Source organism: Equus caballus, chromosome 5 (genome assembly GCF_041296265.1).
Source record: "Equus caballus isolate H_3958 breed thoroughbred chromosome 5, TB-T2T, whole genome shotgun sequence".
Lineage (NCBI taxonomy): Eukaryota > Metazoa > Chordata > Mammalia > Perissodactyla > Equidae > Equus > Equus caballus.
Genome location: NC_091688.1, coordinates 41,301,515 through 41,320,466, shown reverse-complemented (window position 1 = coordinate 41,320,466; position 18,952 = coordinate 41,301,515). Strand labels below are relative to the sequence as shown.

The following is an 18,952-nucleotide window of genomic DNA, read 5'->3' as shown; positions in this document are numbered from 1 at the left end:
CCCTCATTTCAGTAATTGCCTCTCAGCAGCTGTTTGGGGAAAGCCATGAGATCATTATTCACCCTTTTCTTCAGCTTGTGCTTAGACTTCCTCTTCTCTTTTGACCGTCCAGACTTTTTGTGTGTGGCCACAGGCTGGCTGCTTTTGCTACTGGTGAGTCCATTCATGCGTTGACTCTTGCCTCCAATGATTCCTCGACACTTCTCAAAGCCACACTTGCACAGTTGCTTTGAAGGGAAAGAGAATAATGCTTTTAGCCTGCAGTCTTTTTCCTTTTTTCTCCCCAAAGCCCCGTGCTACACAGTTGTATATTCTCAGTTGTGGGTCCTTCTAGTTGTGGCATGTGGGATGCCGCCTCAGCGTGGCTCGATGAGCAGTGCCATGTCCGCGCCCAGGATTCGAACTGATGAAACACTGGGCCGCCTGCAGCGGAGTGCGTGAACTTAACCACTCGACCACGGGGCCGGCACCCATAGCCTGCAGTCTTATTTACAAGTTCAAATAGGATGACTGAACCTCTGGACACTCAACAAGTTCGAATCAAGAAATTTTCATATAGAGGAAAATAACTGACTGAGAAAAAATAAATACAAATGAGTTTCCACTGTAGCAGAAAGGAAAGATTAAACGTTGGGAAAACTTCTTCATCAGAAAAGTTAAGAACTGACTGGAGACCAAAAATGATTTGGCAATCTCTTTCTACAGAGTTCTGAAAGAATAGCCGACCGAGACCTATGTATCTTAGATAAGTGGAGTAAAGAGTGAAAAACTGTATTTTCCAATGCACTTCTCAATGGCTACAAATCAGTAACGTTTACTGAAGGCCCATGTTACACAGAGCACTGTGACAAAGTTCAACCTCCCTCTTGGACTTATTATTCTTACCTGTTTTTCAACATTAAAGGAATGAAAGTTGTAATCGTAAGTGAGTTCGGTACCAGCTGGCATATCTTTAAGAGCATATAGTCCAATCCGGTACACTCCATTAACAGACCTATAGAGAAAGAAGCAGAGTTAAAGGCAGAGATTCTGAAAACTAGAAAAATTGGTACACTGATTACAAATTTGCCTTTGTTTCTGTATCCAATTCCTGGTCAGTATCTTCACTTTTAATCTGTCTTCTATTCTATCCAGCCTGTATAATACTGCCAGACTAATTGTCCTAAATCAGTTTTCTGGAAAGCATGCTCTATGTTGTCAGTAGAATAGGTCTTAACTTTCCCTGTTTGCTATTCAAAGTCCCTCTAAAATATGGCTTTAGTCTACTTATTAAATAAGTGAAAATTACTTCCTATAGCTTACCTACAAAAATCTTCTAGTTCCAACTGATCTCCATCTTTCTCGATTGTACACGAATATCTCTTTTGTTCTATTTTTTTTTTAAGATTGGCACCTGAGCTAACATCTGTTGCCAATCTTCTTTTTTCTTCTTCTTCATCCCCACAGTACACAGTTGTAGATTCTAGTTGTGAGTGGCTCTGGTTGTGCTTTACGGGACGCGGCGTCAGCATGGCTTGATGAGCAGTGCCATGTCCGGCCCAGGATCTAAACTGATGAAACCCTGTGTCACTGAAGTGGAGCTCACTAACTTAACCACTTGGCCACAGGGCTGGTCCCTCTTTTGTTCTATTTCATGTAAATTATTAATGATTAATAATTCATGGTTATTAATTATGCACTCTTCTAGATGCTTTATATAATAAAATAATCATAGCTAACATTTATTGGATGCTTGTTAGATTAATTATAGCATTTTGTTGTATTAAACCATTTAATCCTGTAACTGCATTAAAGGTACTATTTTGAGGCTGGAGCCATGGCCTGGTGGTTAAGTCTGGTGTGCTCCACTATGGCAGCTGGGGTTTGGTTCCTGGGCGCGGACCTACACCACTTGTGGCAGCAACCCACATACAAAACAGGAAGATTGGAACAGATGTTAGCTCAGGGCAAACCTTCCTCAAGCAAAAAGAGGAAGACTGGCAACAGGTGTTAGCTCAGGGTCAATCTTCTTCAGCAGAAAAAAAAAAAAGATACTATTTTTAGGTAATATTATAACCTTCATTTTCTAAATGAGAAAGCTGAGACACAGAGAGGGAAAACAACTTGTCCAAAGTCATACAGCTAATAACTAGGGGAATCAAGTTTCAAATCAAGGCAGTCTGGCTTCAAAATATTAACCACTATCACATACTGGTAATAGGTTATCTCATTAATCCTCAGAACAACCCTATGAGATAGGTGTTATGATCTCTATTTTACATATAAGGTCTATTTGTGGCTTAGAGAGTTTGCTCATGGTCATATATATAGCAATTAAGTTATACTCAAACCCAGGGCATTAAATGGGCTGCTGGATTCCACAGCTTCTCTTCTTTTCCTTCTTGCCTCCATCAATTTGGAACATACCAAGGTTTAGCTTGGATATTATCCTACCAAATGTAAATTTCACTAACATCCTCAGTTTTTGGTACTCGTTTTTCTCAATTTAGAAAGCATTTTTAGTCTATACCAGAGGGTGGCAAACTATGGCAGACAACCCTCCCATGTCTTCGTAAAATTTTTATTGGCACACAGCCACCCCTCAAAAGTTTGCTGAACCCTGGTCTACATCATAACATTTAAAATTTGACTGTATACTGTATTGCATGAAAAAATTTTTTTGGGGGGCTGTAACTTACATGGAATAGAATACTAACTCTTTTTTTTTCTTTTTTTAAAGATTTTTATTTTTTCCTTTTTCTCCCCAAAGCCCCCGGTACATAGTTGTATATTCTTTGTTGTGGGTTCTTCTAGTTGTGGCATGTGGGACGCTGCCTCAGCGTGGTTTGATGAGCAGTGCCATGTCCGCGCCCAGGATTCGAACCAACGAAACACTGGGCCACCTGCAGCGGAGCGTGCGAACTTAACCACTCGGCCACGGGGCCAGCCCCTAGAATACTAACTCTTAAGTAAGTGTATAGCTTGCTGAATTTTATGTGTCTATACACCTGTGCAGGCTCCCAGAAAGCTCCTTTCTCTCCTAGTCAGTACCCTCCCCACAAACGACTGCCATTATTCTACTATTCTGATCTCTATTACAATAGATTAGTTCTGTGTTAATTTCGAATAAATGGAATCATACAGAACATACTATGTATGTACAATTATGTGTCTAGCTGCTTTCACTCAATATTACACTGTAGTTGCAACTTATCTTTACACTGCTGTGCAACAGTCCATTATATTAGTATAGTACAATGTATATTCCTATTCTACAGTTGATAAACATGTGGATTGTTGCAGTTTTTAGCTATTAAAAAAAAGTTCTGTGGACATTCTTGCACATGTCTTTTGAACAGAAACACTCAGTTCTGTTGGGGATACACTGAAGAGTGGAGCTGCTGGGTTACTGGATATGTTTAGCTTCAGTAAGCACTGGCAAACATTTTTTGAAAGCGGTATACCAATTTACTCTCCCACCGCCATCTGAGAGCATTCATGTTGTGCTACAGCCTCGCAAACACCTGAACTGCTGTTTCTTGATTGCAGACATTTTGGAGGGTATATAGTGGTCTTTCAAGTTGGTTTAATTAATATTTCCTTCTGATAACTAAAGATACTAGCCACCTTTTTATATGTTTATTGACCATTTATATATTCTCTTTTGATATGCCTAGTCTTTTACCTTTTTAAAAAATTGGATTGTCTTTTTCTTATTGATTTGTAGATTCTGGATTTTATTCAGAAATAAGTCCTTCATCAGATAAACACATTGCAAATATCTTCTACCCAGCATACTGCTTGCTTTTACACTCTTTTAAGGTTATCTTTTGATGAAGAGAAGTTGTTTACAGTGTGTTATTTATGTCCTATTTAAGATATCTTTACGTATCCGAGGTCTATAAAAATATTCTCTCACGTTTCCTTCTAGAAACTTGACTGTCTCAACTGTGCTATTTAGGTCTATGATCCATCTTAGATTAACTTTTGTGTGTGGACTGAGGTAGGAGACAACTGACTCAGCACTCATGGACTTATTACAAAATGCATCCTTTCCTCACTAATTTGCAGTGCAACCTCTGTCATAAAACAGGTGACATAACATTTACAGGTCTTTGCCAGGACTCTCCATTCTATCCTATTTGTCTATTAACATATCCCAAGCAAATACCTACTGTTTTAATTAGTGTACCTCTATAATAAGTCTTGAAATTTGGCAGTTTAAGCCCTTAAGTTTTATTCTTCTTCAAGATTATCTTGCCTTTTTTAGGTCCTTTGCAATTACATATATGTTTTAGAATCAGCTTGTCAATTTCCATAAAGATTGGATTTTGATTGAATTTGAATTTACAGATCAACTTGGTAAGATGTGACATCTCAAAAATATTGAAATTTCCAACCCATAAACATGGCATATTTCTCCATTAATTTAGAATGTCTTTTCTCCCAATAGTGTTTGGTGGTTTTCAGTGTAGAGGTCCTACAAACTTTCATTAGATTTATTCCTAAGTGACAAATGTTTTATGAAGCTATTGTAAATTGTCTTTTAAATTTCATTTTCTACTTGGTTGTTGGTAATATATTGAAATACATTAAATATACTGACTTTTATACTTTGATGTTGTTTCTACCAATCTTGCTAAATTCACTTATTTATGGCAGTATGTAGATTTTTATTTCCATGTATACAATCATATCACCTGTGAGTAATGCTAATTTAGTTTTTTCATGTCTAATTCCTTTTCTTTTTGGAGAAAGATTAGCCCTGAGGTAACATCTGCCGCCAATCCTCCTCTTTTTGCTGAGGAAGACTGGCCCTGAGCTAACATCCGTGCCCATCTTCCTCTACTCTATACGTGGGACGCCTACCACAGCATGGCTTGCCAAGCAGTGCCATGTCCGCACCCAGGATCCGAATCGGTGAAGAACCCTGGGCCGCCGAAGCGCAACGTGCGAACTTAACCGCTGCGCCACTGGGCCGGCCCCACATGTCTAATCTTGATAGTTTATTTTTAAATTTTCCTAAGGCATTGGTTAGGACATCCAGTTCGAAGTGGTAATAGTGGACATTCCTATAGGTTTTTTATAGATTCCCTTTAGCAGACTGAGCCAGTTCTCTCTCATTCCTAGTTTGTTGAAAGTTTTTATTATGAATAGTGTTGAATTTTGTCAAATGCTTTTTCTGCCCCTATTGATATATGATTTTTTGCTTTTATTCTGTTAATGTAGTCAATTACATTGATTTTTGAATGTTCAACCAACCTCATTCCTGGAATAAACTCCCCATGGTCATGATGTATTAACCATTTTATATATTGCCAAATCTGACTTGTTAATATTTTATTTAGGAATTTTGTGTCTATGTTCATGGAAGATATTGGCCTATATTTCTTCTTTCTTTTCTGTCAGGTTTTAGAGGAAAGTTATGCTAGCCTTACAAAATGAAAGAGTTTATATGAGATTGGTGGTACAGTTATTAGTTCTTAAGTATATGGAAGAATTACCAGTGAAGACATCTGAGCCTGGAGTTTCTTTTGTCAGAAAGTTTTAATTATAAATTCAGTTTCTTTGGTAGACATCCAGATTTTCTATCTCTTCGTGTATCATTTTGGTAAGTTGTATTTTTCATGGAATTTGTTCATTTTATTTAACTTTTCAAACATAAGAAAGTTGTTTGGGAAAATGGATAAACAAACCAGTGAATTCATACAAAGGAACACTAATCCACAATAAAAATCAATAAACCACTGATGCACTCAACAACAGTGATAAAAAGCAAAAACATTATTGTAAGTGAAAGAAGCCAGACACAAAAGAGTATATATAGGGTGATATTCTACAATAGGCGAAACTAATCTGTAGTGACAGAAATCACATCATGGCTTTTTTTTTTTTTGAGGAAGATTAGCCCTGAGCTAACTGCTGCCAATCCTCCTCTTTCTGCTGAGGAAGACTGGCCCTGAGCTAACATCCGTACCCATCTTCCTCTACTTTATACGTGGGACGCCTACCACAGTATGGCTTGCCAAGCGGTGCCACGTCTGCACCTGGGATCTAAACCAGCGAGCCCTGGGCCACCGAAGCATAACGTGCTATGCCACCGGGCTGGCCTCCACTGCTTGCTTTTGAGGTGGGGAGATTGAAGAGGCAGAAAGGAACTTTCTGAAATGATGGAAATTTTCTATATTTTTTGAGAGGTGTGGGTTATATGGATTTATACATTTGTAAAAATGGATGGAAATTTACATTTAAGATATGTATTTCTGTACCTGAATAATACCTAAATTAAAAGAAAATTACAAAAATGAATATTTTGTTCATATTATACTATTATCTTTTTTAAAATTCTGTTAAAATACACACAAAATTTACCATCTTACCCATTTTAAAGTGTACAGTTGGTGGTATTAAGTACATCCCCACTGTTGTGCAAGCAACACCAACATCCAACCCCACAACTCTACTCGTAAAACAAACTCAACTATTAAATAATAACTCCCTATTCCCCCTTCCGGCAGCCCCTGACAACCACCATTCTACTATCTCTATGATTTTGACTACTCTAAGTACTTCATATAGGTGGAATCATACAGTATTTGTCTTTTTGTGACTGGCTTATTTCACTTAGCATAATGTCCTCAAGGTCCATCCATGCTGTAGCATATTGCAAAATTTACTTCCTTTTTTAAGGCTAAATAATAATAATTCTACTGTATGTATATAACACATTTCGTTTATCCATTCATCCAATAATGGACACTTGGGTTGCCACCACATTTTAGGTATTACAAATAATGCCGCTACAAACGTGCAGTGCAGATATCTCTTTGAGACCTTGCTTTCAATTCTTTTGGGTGCAAACCCAAAATGGAATTGCTGGGTCATATGGTAATTCTATCTTTAGTTTTTTGAGGAATCTCCATAGTGTTTTCCACGGTGGCTATATCATTTTACATTCCCAACAACAATGCACAAGAGTTCAATTTCTCCATACCTCATCAACGCTTGTTGTTTTCTGTTATTTTGATAGTAGCCATATTCTAACGGGTGTGAGGTAGTATCTCATTGTAGTGTTGATTTGCATTTCCTTAATGATTAGTAATGTTGAGTATCTTTTCATGTGTTTATTGGCCATTTGTATATTTTCTTTGGAAAAATGTCTATTCAAGTCCTTTGTCCACTTTTGAATTGGGCTATTTGTTTTTTGTTGTTGAGTTTTAGAGATTCTCTACATATTCTGGACATTAATACTTTATCAGATACATGATTTGTAAATATTTTCTCCCATTCTGTGGGTTGCCTTTTACTCTGTGGATAGTGTCTTTTGATGCACAAAATTTTAAAATTTTCATGCGGTCCAATTTGTCTATTTTTTCTTTGGTTACCTGTGCTGGTAGCATCATATCCAAAAAATAATTGCTAAGTCCAATGTTGTGAAGCTTTTGTTGTATGTTTTCGTCTATGATTTTTATTGTTTTAGGCCTTACATGAAGGTCCTTGATCTATTTAAGTTAATTTTGGTATACGGTGTTAGGTAAGGATCCAAGTTAATTCTTTTGCATGTGGATATCCACTTTTCCCAGCACCATTTCTCAACTATCTTTTCTCTATTGAACAGTCTTGGCATATTTACCAAAAATTATTTGACCATATATGTGAGGGTTTACTTCAAGGTTCTCTAGTCTATTCCACGGGTCTATACGTCTGCGTTTATGTCAATTCCACACTGTTTTCATTACTCTAGCTTTATAGTAAGTTTGGAAATCAGGAAGTGTGAGTCCTCCAGTTTTGTTCTTCTTTAGGATTGTTTTGGCTCTTCAGGGTCCTCTGAGATTCCATATGAATTTTAGGATGGGTTTTCTATTTCTGCAAAAAAAAGTTATTGGGATTTTGACAGGAATTGCATTGCACATGTAGATCTCTTTGGGTAATAATGACATTTAATAACATTATGTCTTCTAATCCATGAACATGGGATGTGTTTCCATTCATTTATGTCTTAAATTCTTTCAGTAGTGTTTTGTAGTTTTCATTATACCATTCTTTCACCTCACTGGTTAATTTCTAAGTATTTTATTCATTTTGGTGCTATTGTAAATGGAAGTGTTTTTGTAATTTCCTTTTCAGATTGTTCATTGTTTGTGTACAGAAATACAACTGTTTTTGGGTGCTTGGCATCCTGCTACTTTGCTGAATTTATGAGCTCTAACAACTTGTCAAGTCTTTAGTATTTACTATGTATAAGACATATCACATACAAACAGATAATTTTACTTCTTCCTTTCCAATTTGGATGTCTTTTATATCTCTTTCTTGTTAACTTCTCTGGCTAGAACTTCCAATACTATGCTGAACAGAAGTGGTGAAAGGGGGCAGCCTTGTCTTGTTCCTGATCTTAGAGGAAAAGCTTTCAGTCTTTCACCATTGAGTATTGTTTGCTGTCAGTTTTCATATATGGCTTTTAACATGTTAAGGTAGTTTCCTTCTATTCTTATTTTGTTGATTGTTTTTACCAAGAGAGGATGTTGAGTTTTGTCAAATACTTTTTTTGTATCAATTGAGATAATCATGTGAATTTTTCCCCTTCATTCTGTTGACGTGGTATATATTACTCTGATTGATTTTCATATGTTGAACCATTCTTCCATTCCAGAAATGAATTCCACTCGGTCATAGTGCATAATTCTTATACTATGCTGCTCAATTCTGTTTGCTAGTATTTGGTTGAGGATTTTTGCATCAATGTTCATAAGGGATATTGGTCTGTAGTTGTCTTGAAGGGTCTTTGTCTGACTTTGGTAGCAGGGTTATGCTGACCTCAAAGAATGAGTTAAAAAGTAAGCCCTTCTCTTCAATTCTCTGGAAAAGTTTGAGAAGGATTGCTATGAGTTTGGTAGAATTCACCAGTGAAACCATCAGGTCCAGGGTTTTCTTTGTTGGAAGATTTCTGATTACTAAGTCATTTTCCTTACTAGTTATAGGTCTATTCAAAATTTCTATTTATTCATGATTTAGTATTGGTAGGTTTTGCATTTCTAGAAATTTATCCACTTCAACTAGGCTATTCAATTTTTTAGTGTACAATTGTTCATAGTACACTTTCATAATCCTTTTTTTCTGTAGAATTGGTAGTTAACGTCCCTACTTTCATTTCCAGTTTGAGTAATTTGAGTCTTCTTTTTTTCTTAGTCCATCTAGCTAAAGGTTTGATTTTGCTTACCTTTTCAAAGAACCAACTTTTGTTTTCACTGATTTTTCTCTATTATTTTTTTATTCTCTACTTCTTTTATTTCTGCTCTAATCTTTATTATTTCCTTCCTTCTGTTAGCTTTGGGTTTAGGTCTAGTTTGCTCTTTTTCTAGTTCATTAAGTTGTCAAATTAGGTTGTTGATTTGAGATCTTTCTCAATTTTTAATGTAAGCATTTATAGCTATAAACTTCACACTTAGCACTGCTTCGGCTGTGTCCCATAAGTTTTGGTACGCTATGCTGTCATTTGATTCATCTCTACATATTTTCTAATTTCCCTTGTGATTTCTTGTTTATCAGTCTGTTGTTTAAAACTGTGCTGTTTAATTTCCACAGTTTTGTGAATTTTCCAGTTTCCTTTATGTTACTGATTTCTAACTTCATCCATTGTGGTCAGAGAGGATACTCTGCATGACATCCATGTTTTAAAATTTATTAAGACTTAATTTGTGGCCTAACATATGGTCTATCCTGGAAACTGTCCCATAATCACTTGAGAAGCATGCGTAGGCTATTGTTGGAGGGAGTGTTATGTACATGTCTTTTAGATCTAGTTGACTTATTGTTTTGTTTAAATCCTCTCTTGTTTACTTATCTTCTGTCTGGTTGTTCTATCTATTACTGTGAGTGGGGTTTGAAGTCTCCAACTATTATTGCAGAACTATTTATCCCTTCAATTCTGTCAGTTATTGCTTCATATGTTTTGATGGTCTGTCATCAGGTGTGTAAATGTTTTTTTTTTTTTTTTAAAGATTTTTTTTTTTCCCTTTTTCTCCCCAAGCCCCCCAGTACATAGCTGTATATTCTTCGTTGTGGGTCCTTCTAGTTGTGGCATGTGGGACGCTGCCTCAGCGTGGTTGATGAGCAGTGCCATGTGTGTGCCCAGGATTCGAACCAACAAAACACTGGGCCGCCTGCAGTGCAGTGCACGAACTTAACTACTCGGCCACGGGGCCAGCCCCTAGTGTGTAAATGTTTACAACTGTTATATATCTTATCGCTGTACTGAGCCTCTTCTTAATATATAATGTCCTTCTTTGTCTCCTGTAACCTTTTTGGTTTAAAGTCTATTTTGTCTGATGTAAGTATAGCCACTCCTGCTCTCTTTCGGATACTATTTACATGGAATATCTTTTTCTATCCTTTCACTTTCAACCTGTTTGTTGATCTCAACTGAGTCTCTTGTAGACAGTATATAATTGGATTGTGCACTTTTCACTTAGTCTGCCAATCTTTGATATAGCTGACATATGACATTATATTAGTTTCAGGTGTAAAACATAATGATTCAGTATATGCATATATTGCAAAACAATCACCACAATAAGTCTCGTTAACATCCATCACCATACATAGTTATAGATTGTTTTCTGGTGATGAGATATTTTAAGATCGACTCTTTTAGCAAGTTTCAAATATTCAATACAGTAGTATTAACTATAGCCACTATACTGTACATTTCATTCTCAGGACTTATTTATTTAATTTAGACCACCTTCATGCATTTTGCCCGACCCCCACCCCAAACTCCCAGCCTCTGGCAACCACTAACCTGTTCCCTGCATCTGAGTTGTTGTTTTTTTCTTTTTTTAAGATTCTGCATATAATTGAGATTATATGGTATTTGTCTCTCTGTCTGACTTAGCACAATGCCCTCAAGATCCATCCATGTTGTCACAAATGGCACGATTCCTTGTTTTTTATGGCTGGATAATATTCCAATGTATATATACACCACATTTTCTTTAACCATTCATCCATCAATGGACACTTAGATTGTTTCTATGTCTCGGCTATTGTAAATAATTTTGCAATGAACAGGGGGTGCATATATATTTTCAAGTTAGTGTTTTTCTTTCCTTCTGATAAATACCCAGAAGTGGAATTGCTGGTTTATGGTAGTTCTATTTTTAATTTTTTGAGGAACCTCCATATGGTTTTCCATACGGCTGCATCAATTTATACTACCATCAACAGTGCACAAGTTCCTTTTTCTCCAAATCCTCACCAAGACTTGTTATTGTCTTTTTTAAAAAAGATTTTACTTTTCCATCTCCCCAAAGCCCCCCAGTACATAGCTGTATATTGTAGTTGTGGGTCCTTCTAGTTGTGGCACATGGGACACTGCCTCAGCATGGCCTGATGAATGCTGATAGGTCTGTGCCCAGGATTCGGACTGGTGAAACCCTGGGCTGCTGAAGCAGAGCGCGAGAACTCAGCCACTTGGCCATGTGGCTGGCCCCTTTCTTTTTGATAATAGCCATTCCAACAGGTGTGAGGTAATAGCTCAGTCTGGTTTTGTTTTGCATTTCCCTGATGATTAGTCATGTTTAGCACCTTTTCATGTACGTGTTGGTCATCTGTATGTCTTCTTTGGAAAGATGTCTATTAAGATCATCTGTTCGTTTTTTAATTGGATTGTTTGGGTTTTTGTTCTTGTTTACCTGTATGAGTTCTTCACATATTTTGGATATTAATTCCTTATTAAATAAATGATTTTCAAATATTTTCTCCTATTTGTAGGCTGCCTTTTCATTTTGCTGATGGTTTCCTTAGCTGTGTAGAAGCTTTTTAGTTAGATTCAGTCCCACTTGTTTATTTTTGCTTTTGTTGCCTTTGCTTCTGGAGTCAAACTCAAAAAATCATTGCCAAGACTGATTTCAAGGAGCTTGCTCTCTCTGTTTTCTTCTACAAGTTTTATGATTTCAGGTCTTATATTTAAGTCTTTAATCCATTTTGAGTTGATTTTTGTGTATGCTGAAAGATCGTCTTCCAGTTTCATGTGGGTTTATTTCTGGGCTCTCTGTTCTGTTCCATTCATCTATGTGTCTGCTTTTATGCCAATACCATACTGTTTTAATTACTGTAGCTTTGTAATATAGTTCAAAATCAGGAAGCACAATGCCTCCAGCGTTCTTTCTCAAGATTGCTTTGGCTACTGGGGGTCTTTTTTGGTTCCACAGAAATTTCAGGATTGCTTGTTCTATTTCTGTTCAAAAATACCTTTGGAATTTTGATTTTTATTGTACTGAATTTATAGATTGCTTTGGGTAGAATGAAAATTTTAACAATATTAATTCTTCCAATCCATGACCATGGAATATCTTTCCATTTATTTGTGCCTTCTTTAATTTCCTTCAGCAGTGTCTTATAGTTTTCAGTCTACAGGTCTTTCACTTCCTAGGTGAAATTATTCCTAGGTATTTTATCATTTTTGATGCTATTGCAAATGGGACTATATTCTTAATTTCTGTGATAGTTTGTTATTAGTGCATAGAAATGCAAGCAACTTTAGTATTTTCATTTTGTATCCTGCAACTCTACTGAATTTGTTTATTATAAGTTTTTTGGTGGAGTCTGTATGGTTTTCTATATATAACATCATGTCATCTTCAAATAGAGACAGTTTTACTTCTTCCCTTCTGATATGGATGCTGTTTCTTTCTTTTTCTTGCCTAAAAGCTCTGGCTAGGACTTCCAGTACTATGTTGAACACAAGTTGCAAGAGTGGGCATCCTCGTCTTGTTCTGATCTTAGAGAAAAGGCTTTCAATCTTTTACCATTGTATGATGTTAGCTGTGGGCTTGTCATATATGGCCTTTATTATGTTAAGGCACAATCCCTTACACTCACTTTGTTGAGAGTATATATATATATATTTTTTTTTCTGGGGAAGATTCGCCCTGAACTAACATCTGTTTTCAATCTTCCTCTATTTTGTATGTGAGCTGCCATCACAGCATGGCCACTGGGAGATGAGTAGTGTAGGTCTACTCCTGGGAATCAAACCTGGGCCACTGAAGCAGAGCATGCCAAACCTAACAACTAGGCCGTTGGGGCTGGCCCATTGTTGAGAGTTTTTATAAATGGATGTTGAATTCTGTTCTTCATCTTTTGATTGGTGAGTTTAATTCATTTACCACTAAATTATTTACTGACAAGCAGGTAATTACTTACTTCTGTCATTGTGCTATTTGTTTCCTAGATGCCCTATAGTTTTGTTTTCTTTTCTTTTTGGTGAGGAAGATTATCCCTGAGCTAACATCTGTGCAATCTTCCTCTATTTTGTATGTGGGACACTATCAGCGTGGCTTGATGAGTGGTGTGTACATCTGTGCCCAGGATCCAAACCACTTAGTGCTTCACTAAGTGGCCCCAGGCCACTAAAGTGGAACGTGTGAACTTAACCACTATGCTACCGGGCCAATCCACCCTATAGCTTTTTTGTTGCTCATTTCCTGCTTTACTGTTTTCTATGGTACTAAGTTGATTTTTTGTAGTGAAATGTTTAAATTCTTTCTTAACTTCCTTTTGTGTATGTCTACAGCTGCTGTCTTTGTGGTTACCATGGGGATTGCATTTAACATCCTAAAGTTTTAACACTCTAATTCTAATTTATAGCAGCTTCACTGCAATAACATGTAAAGACTCTGCTTCTTTACAGCTCTGTCTCTACCCCTTTCGGGTGCTGACATCACAAAGTTACATCTTTATACATTACACGCAAAAAAATATAAACTAGTAATTCTTTGAAACGCATTAGTCTCCTAATTTAGAAAAAAAGATCTGGAATCATAAACCAAAGTTACCATAATCCTAGCTTTTGCACTAATAATTGCTTTTTTCCCATTAAAGGTATCAGTCTCTTAAATCATGGAGAAAACAAAAATTACAGTTACAAACCATTGTTACAATAATACTAGCTTTTATAGCTGCCTGTGTATTTATCTTTATTGAAACTTTTATCTAGTGTCTTTTCATGTCATTTTGTTGGACTCCCTTGAGCATTTCTTGCAGGGCAGGTCTAGTATTCACAAACTCTTTCAGCTTTTGTTTATTTGGGCATGTCTTGATTTCTTCCTCACTTTTGATGGACAGTTTTGCCAGTTACAGGAATCTCAACTGACAGTTTGTTTTAGCACTTTGAATATACTGGCCCTCTGTCTTCCAGCCTCCTAAGTTTCTGATAAGAAATTTGAAAATATTCTTATTGAGGATCTTCTGTAAGTGATGATTCACTTGTCTCTTGCTGCTGTCAAGATGTGCTCTTTGACTTTGTCTTTTGAAAGTTTGATTATAATGTATTCTAGTATGTCTCTTTGAGTTTATCTTACCTAAAGTTCATTGGACTTCTTGGATGTTTATATTCATCTATTTCACCAAATTTGGGAAGTTTTCAACTATTATTTCTTCAAATATTCTGTCTCTTTTGCTGTCTCTTCTTCTGGGATGCCCATGATGCCTATGTTGTTTGGCTTAATGGTGTCCCAGAGGTCCCTTAGGGTCTGTTCTCTTTTCTTCAATCTTTTTTGCTTTTGTTCCTTAGGCTTGATAATTTCCATTGTCCTGTCTTCAAGTTCACTGATTCTTTCTTCTGCCTGCTCAAATCTGCCTTTGAATCCCTTTAGTAAATTTATCATTTCAAGTATAGTCGTCCCTCAGTATGCGTGGGGGATTGGCTCTAGAAACTCCAGTGGATACCAAAATCCATGGATGTTCAAGTCTCTTATATAAAATGGCATTGTATTTGCATAAACTATGCACACTCTCCCAGATACTTTAAATCATCTCTAGATCATTTATGATACCTAATACAACGTAAATAGTTGATATATTGTATTGTTTAGGGAATAACGACAAGAAAAAAGTCTGTACATGTTCACTATAGACACAAGCAACGGAGGCATTTCAATCTGCGGGTGGTTGAATCTGCAGTGCAGAACTCATGGATATGGAGGGCTGGCCAACCATATTGTACTTTTTAGCTCCAGAATTTCTTTACGGTTTCTTTTTAGGTTGTCTCTTTATCGATATTTTCATTTTGTTCACATATAATTTTCATGACTTTCTAATCTTCCTTTAGTTCTTTGAGTATCTTTAGGGCAGTTATTTTAAAGACTGTGTCTAATATATCCATCTTCACATCATTTTAGGGACAGATTCTGCTGAATTATTGTTTTCCTTTGAATGGGCCATACTTTCTTATTTCTTTGTATTCCTTGTGATTTTTCGCTGAACACTGGACATTTCAATATAATAATGTAATTCTGGAAATTAGATTCTCCCCCTTCCCCAAGGTTTGCTGTTGTTATTGTTTTGTTGTAAGCTGTCTCTGTACTTAAGATCAGCCTGAGGTGTAAATTTAATGTCTTTTTTGAGCCTTTCCTTGGGTATGTGCAGTCACTTTCTATTTTTCTGCATACATGCAGTTGTGTTTTTGAATGTCCTAGTTTTTAGCATGTGGCTCCCGAAAAGGGAAAAACAAAAAGTGAAAGGGGATAAAATGGGGCACCAGCCCTTTAAATCTCCTGGAAGTAACTTCAGCTGGAGGGAGAAGGGCTTGCAACAATGGTGGGAGGTGCAACAATGGCTGCCCACCTCTGCGGACCTCTGTGACTAGAAGCAGCAATCAGAGCATAGATCCCCAATATTTGAGGGATGGTTTTTTTTTTCTACCCACCCAAGCTTCTGCAATCTGTGTGCAAGCTGTTCCAGAAACACTTGCACAGCTGCCTGCCATGTGGCTGTGGGTGGAGGATGGGCACCTACTTGTGTGCTAAGATCTCCAATTGACTGAAATGAATTGCAATTTACCATCTAAGCCTTCCCTTCTGGAAGTTGCAAGCCTTCAACAGATTCCAGAGTTCCAAAATACTTGTATCACATTCTGCCAGTGCAACTCTCTAACAGGAAAGAGATTCCTGGTGCTTCCTACTCCACCATCGTCCCAGAATTCTCTCCTATTCTACTATCTTTTTCAAATTGTTTTTTAGGTGTAATTTTTTTCCTTCTCAATTAGGTTCTAATCTATTTCACTTATTTTTATGTCTCATTGTGAACAAATCCTGTGGGTATGCAATAAACGTGCTTAACGAACGGATATGAGAAGAACCATGTAACACAGTGCCTAGCACATAATTTGAAGTAAAAAAATGTTAAGTATTGTCATTATTATATATATTATATTTTTCTGCGAATGAGTGGCTAAGATGAAGTGAAAAAATAGCAGGAACTTTCTGTCTGGAGGATATGGTATAATAGGGAATTGCCTGAGCTGTTTTGTGTAAGCTGACTGACACTGTAGAAAGAGCATTCCCTGTATGCCCTCAGTGCCGTCTGCTCTGTTGGATTCTTGGCTCCACCTTCCCCTGCTTCCTTACCATTTTTGCATTTCACAATTTGGGTCACAGCTGTGGTTGATGAACCGGGCCTCGTTTCCCATGCGGTAACTGTCAATCACCATTCCACTATCCAGGTTCAGACAATAGTGGTCACTGTGATTATGATACTGCTCAATCATTCTGTTCCTGAAGAGGAAAGAGATGATTGAAAGACAATTAATGAATAAGTTGAAAGTAAATTTCAGATCTTCCTTTTTCCATTCTAATCTGGTATCTTTGCCATTTTACTGGAGTATCATCATTTACCACTGTACCTGAACTCCTGTTCGCTGACAACCTCCCCTAGGTATTCAATGATGAACTGCCCAGCTTTTAGGGGTTCTTTGGTTCTGATTCCCCAACCTTTTTCCTCAGCTCGAAATCGTTCTAGACATTGCACCCACTCATGCCTCTGTATCCTCTGGTTACAGCATTGCTCACCACAGGGGCAAGTGTTGGGGGAACACTCAGCAAAGATCATTCTAGAAAAAAAAGGAATAATTGTATGTCAATTAACATTATATATGCCTTTATGAACCCATTTTTTTGTTTTATGGGATATTTTAAATGAATACATGAAATTAATTTTTGTTTTAATACGGTCAGATTTGTTAACAAGGTAATAATTTCTAAGTTCAAAAATTAATAACACTGAAAATTTCCAAGTCAAGTTGCAAACACTGAGTGTTTCCTGTAGATTATTAAGCTAATTGTCCACTCAGAATCCTGGGTAAACACCACCATATTTAGCTCTAAGAATAAATGAACTGCAAGCCACAGAGGAATTAAGAATTTGATGATTATACACTGCACTCTTGTTTTGAAGTAGCTCATGGCCGTTCACAGATCTAAAAAAAAAATTGTGGTAGGGGCCGGCCCCGTGGCCGAGTGGTTAAGTTCACGCGCTCCACTGCAGGCGGCCCAATGTTTCGTTTGTTCAAATCCTGGGCGTGGACATGGTACTGCTCATCAAGCCATGCTGAAGCAGCGTTCTGCATGCCACAACTAGAAGGACCCACAACTAAGAATATACAACTATGTACCGGGGGACTTTGGGGAGATAAAGGAAAAAAATAAAATCTTAAAAAAAAAAAAATTGTGGTAAAATACACATAAAATTTACCATTGTAATCATTTTTAAGTGTACAGTTCAGTACATTCACACTGTTGTTATTCTAGATAAATTTTGTATTTCATTAGTGTAAATGATATTTCCATATCGGAAATAATAGTCCTAGTCTATAAGACTAGCTGAACCTATAATCTCTAGTGAATTAATAAGTAAAAAATTCTGAACACAGTATACAAAAGTTGTTAGGCATATGTCATCTCACTGCTTTCTGTTTTTAAATTTGTAAGTCATTTATAGGAGCCATTTAGTTTTGGTGTATGGTTTGGAATCCCAACAAGGTTATCTAGCACGATTAAAACAAAAGAGGATCAAGAACAGAATGGTAGATCAATATCACATTACATTTAAAATCATAACTTACAAATCTTATAAAGAAAGTTTTCACTATTTTACAACTTAAAGTACTTTCAGAGTCATTTGATTTATTCATCAAAAAAATATTATGCTTATATAAAGGACAAAGAGTACAGAGTGACAAATCACATAAAGGAGCAGTAAGCAGAGAAAGTATCCACTGGATTATTCTTTAGCGTAAGACAATCGGCCAACTTGTGAAAAAGACACCGCCTTACTGTCAAGTTCATCACCTCTATTCTTTCTTTTGTTGACTTCTTTGCCATATAAATACTGTTGAACACTCCTTGTGAAAATGCCCTCCTTTTCTGGGCTTTCTTTTTTTGCTGAGGAAGATTCTCCCTGAGCTAACATCTGTCCCAATCTTCCTCTATTTTGTATGTGGGTCACTGCCACAGTATGGCTGATGAGTGGTATAGGTCTACACCAGCATCTAAACCCATGAAGCTGGGCCACTGAAGCAAAGTGCACCAAACTTAACCACTACACCACCAGGCTGGCACCTGGGCTTTCTTATCTTTCATGATAACAGATTTCCCACCTCTCCAATGAGAATTCCTGTCTCTTTTTTTTACAGGAATCCTTTTTTCCTCTCTACCTTCTGTGGCACATTTCTTGCTCCTCTTTTCTTTAGAAGGTTAATTCATTTTCATGGTTTTAATTGTAACCCCTTGTTCATAATACCCCCACCTACATTTCCATCATACATCATAACATACACAACAATAAACTTTAGATGGATAAAAGAACTAAAACATATATAGCACGGAGTGCTGAAATGACAAAGATTTCAATTCTAAAAAATTTCTGCCAGAGAACAATCACCCAGAGGTCGCTAAAAATCTGTGGTTTCTAGAGGTGAAGGCATTTAAATATATTCCATTTGTTAATAAACAAGATAAACTCTTTAATTACATAAAAAGTAAAACATGGTTTTATTCATTGTATCTGGAAAACAAAATTGTAAACTTAACCAAAATCTGAAAGTAGATGCTACAAACTAAGATGTGAAGCCTTTGTTTCAGCAATATAAATTGCCATTATCTTTAGGCAGATAATGCCTTTGAAAAACTAAGAG

General features: G+C 36.7%; 1 protein-coding gene across 9 annotated transcripts in view; it reads right to left on the bottom strand.

The window, feature by feature from the left end:
* The window catches only part of ASH1L (ASH1 like histone lysine methyltransferase), a 209,511-nt gene that overhangs the window by 16,952 nt on the left and 173,607 nt on the right, over nt 1-18,952 (bottom strand). For all 9 annotated transcript variants that reach the window (XM_070268055.1, XM_070268056.1, XM_070268061.1 and 6 more), the window contains 4 exons: nt 16,664-16,870; nt 16,389-16,535; nt 886-994; nt 63-227 (listed from right to left, as the gene is read on the bottom strand). In XM_070268055.1, coding sequence (XP_070124156.1) covers nt 63-227; nt 886-994; nt 16,389-16,535; nt 16,664-16,870 — 628 coding nt within the window. The remainder of the gene's footprint in view (nt 1-62; nt 228-885; nt 995-16,388; nt 16,536-16,663; nt 16,871-18,952) is intronic.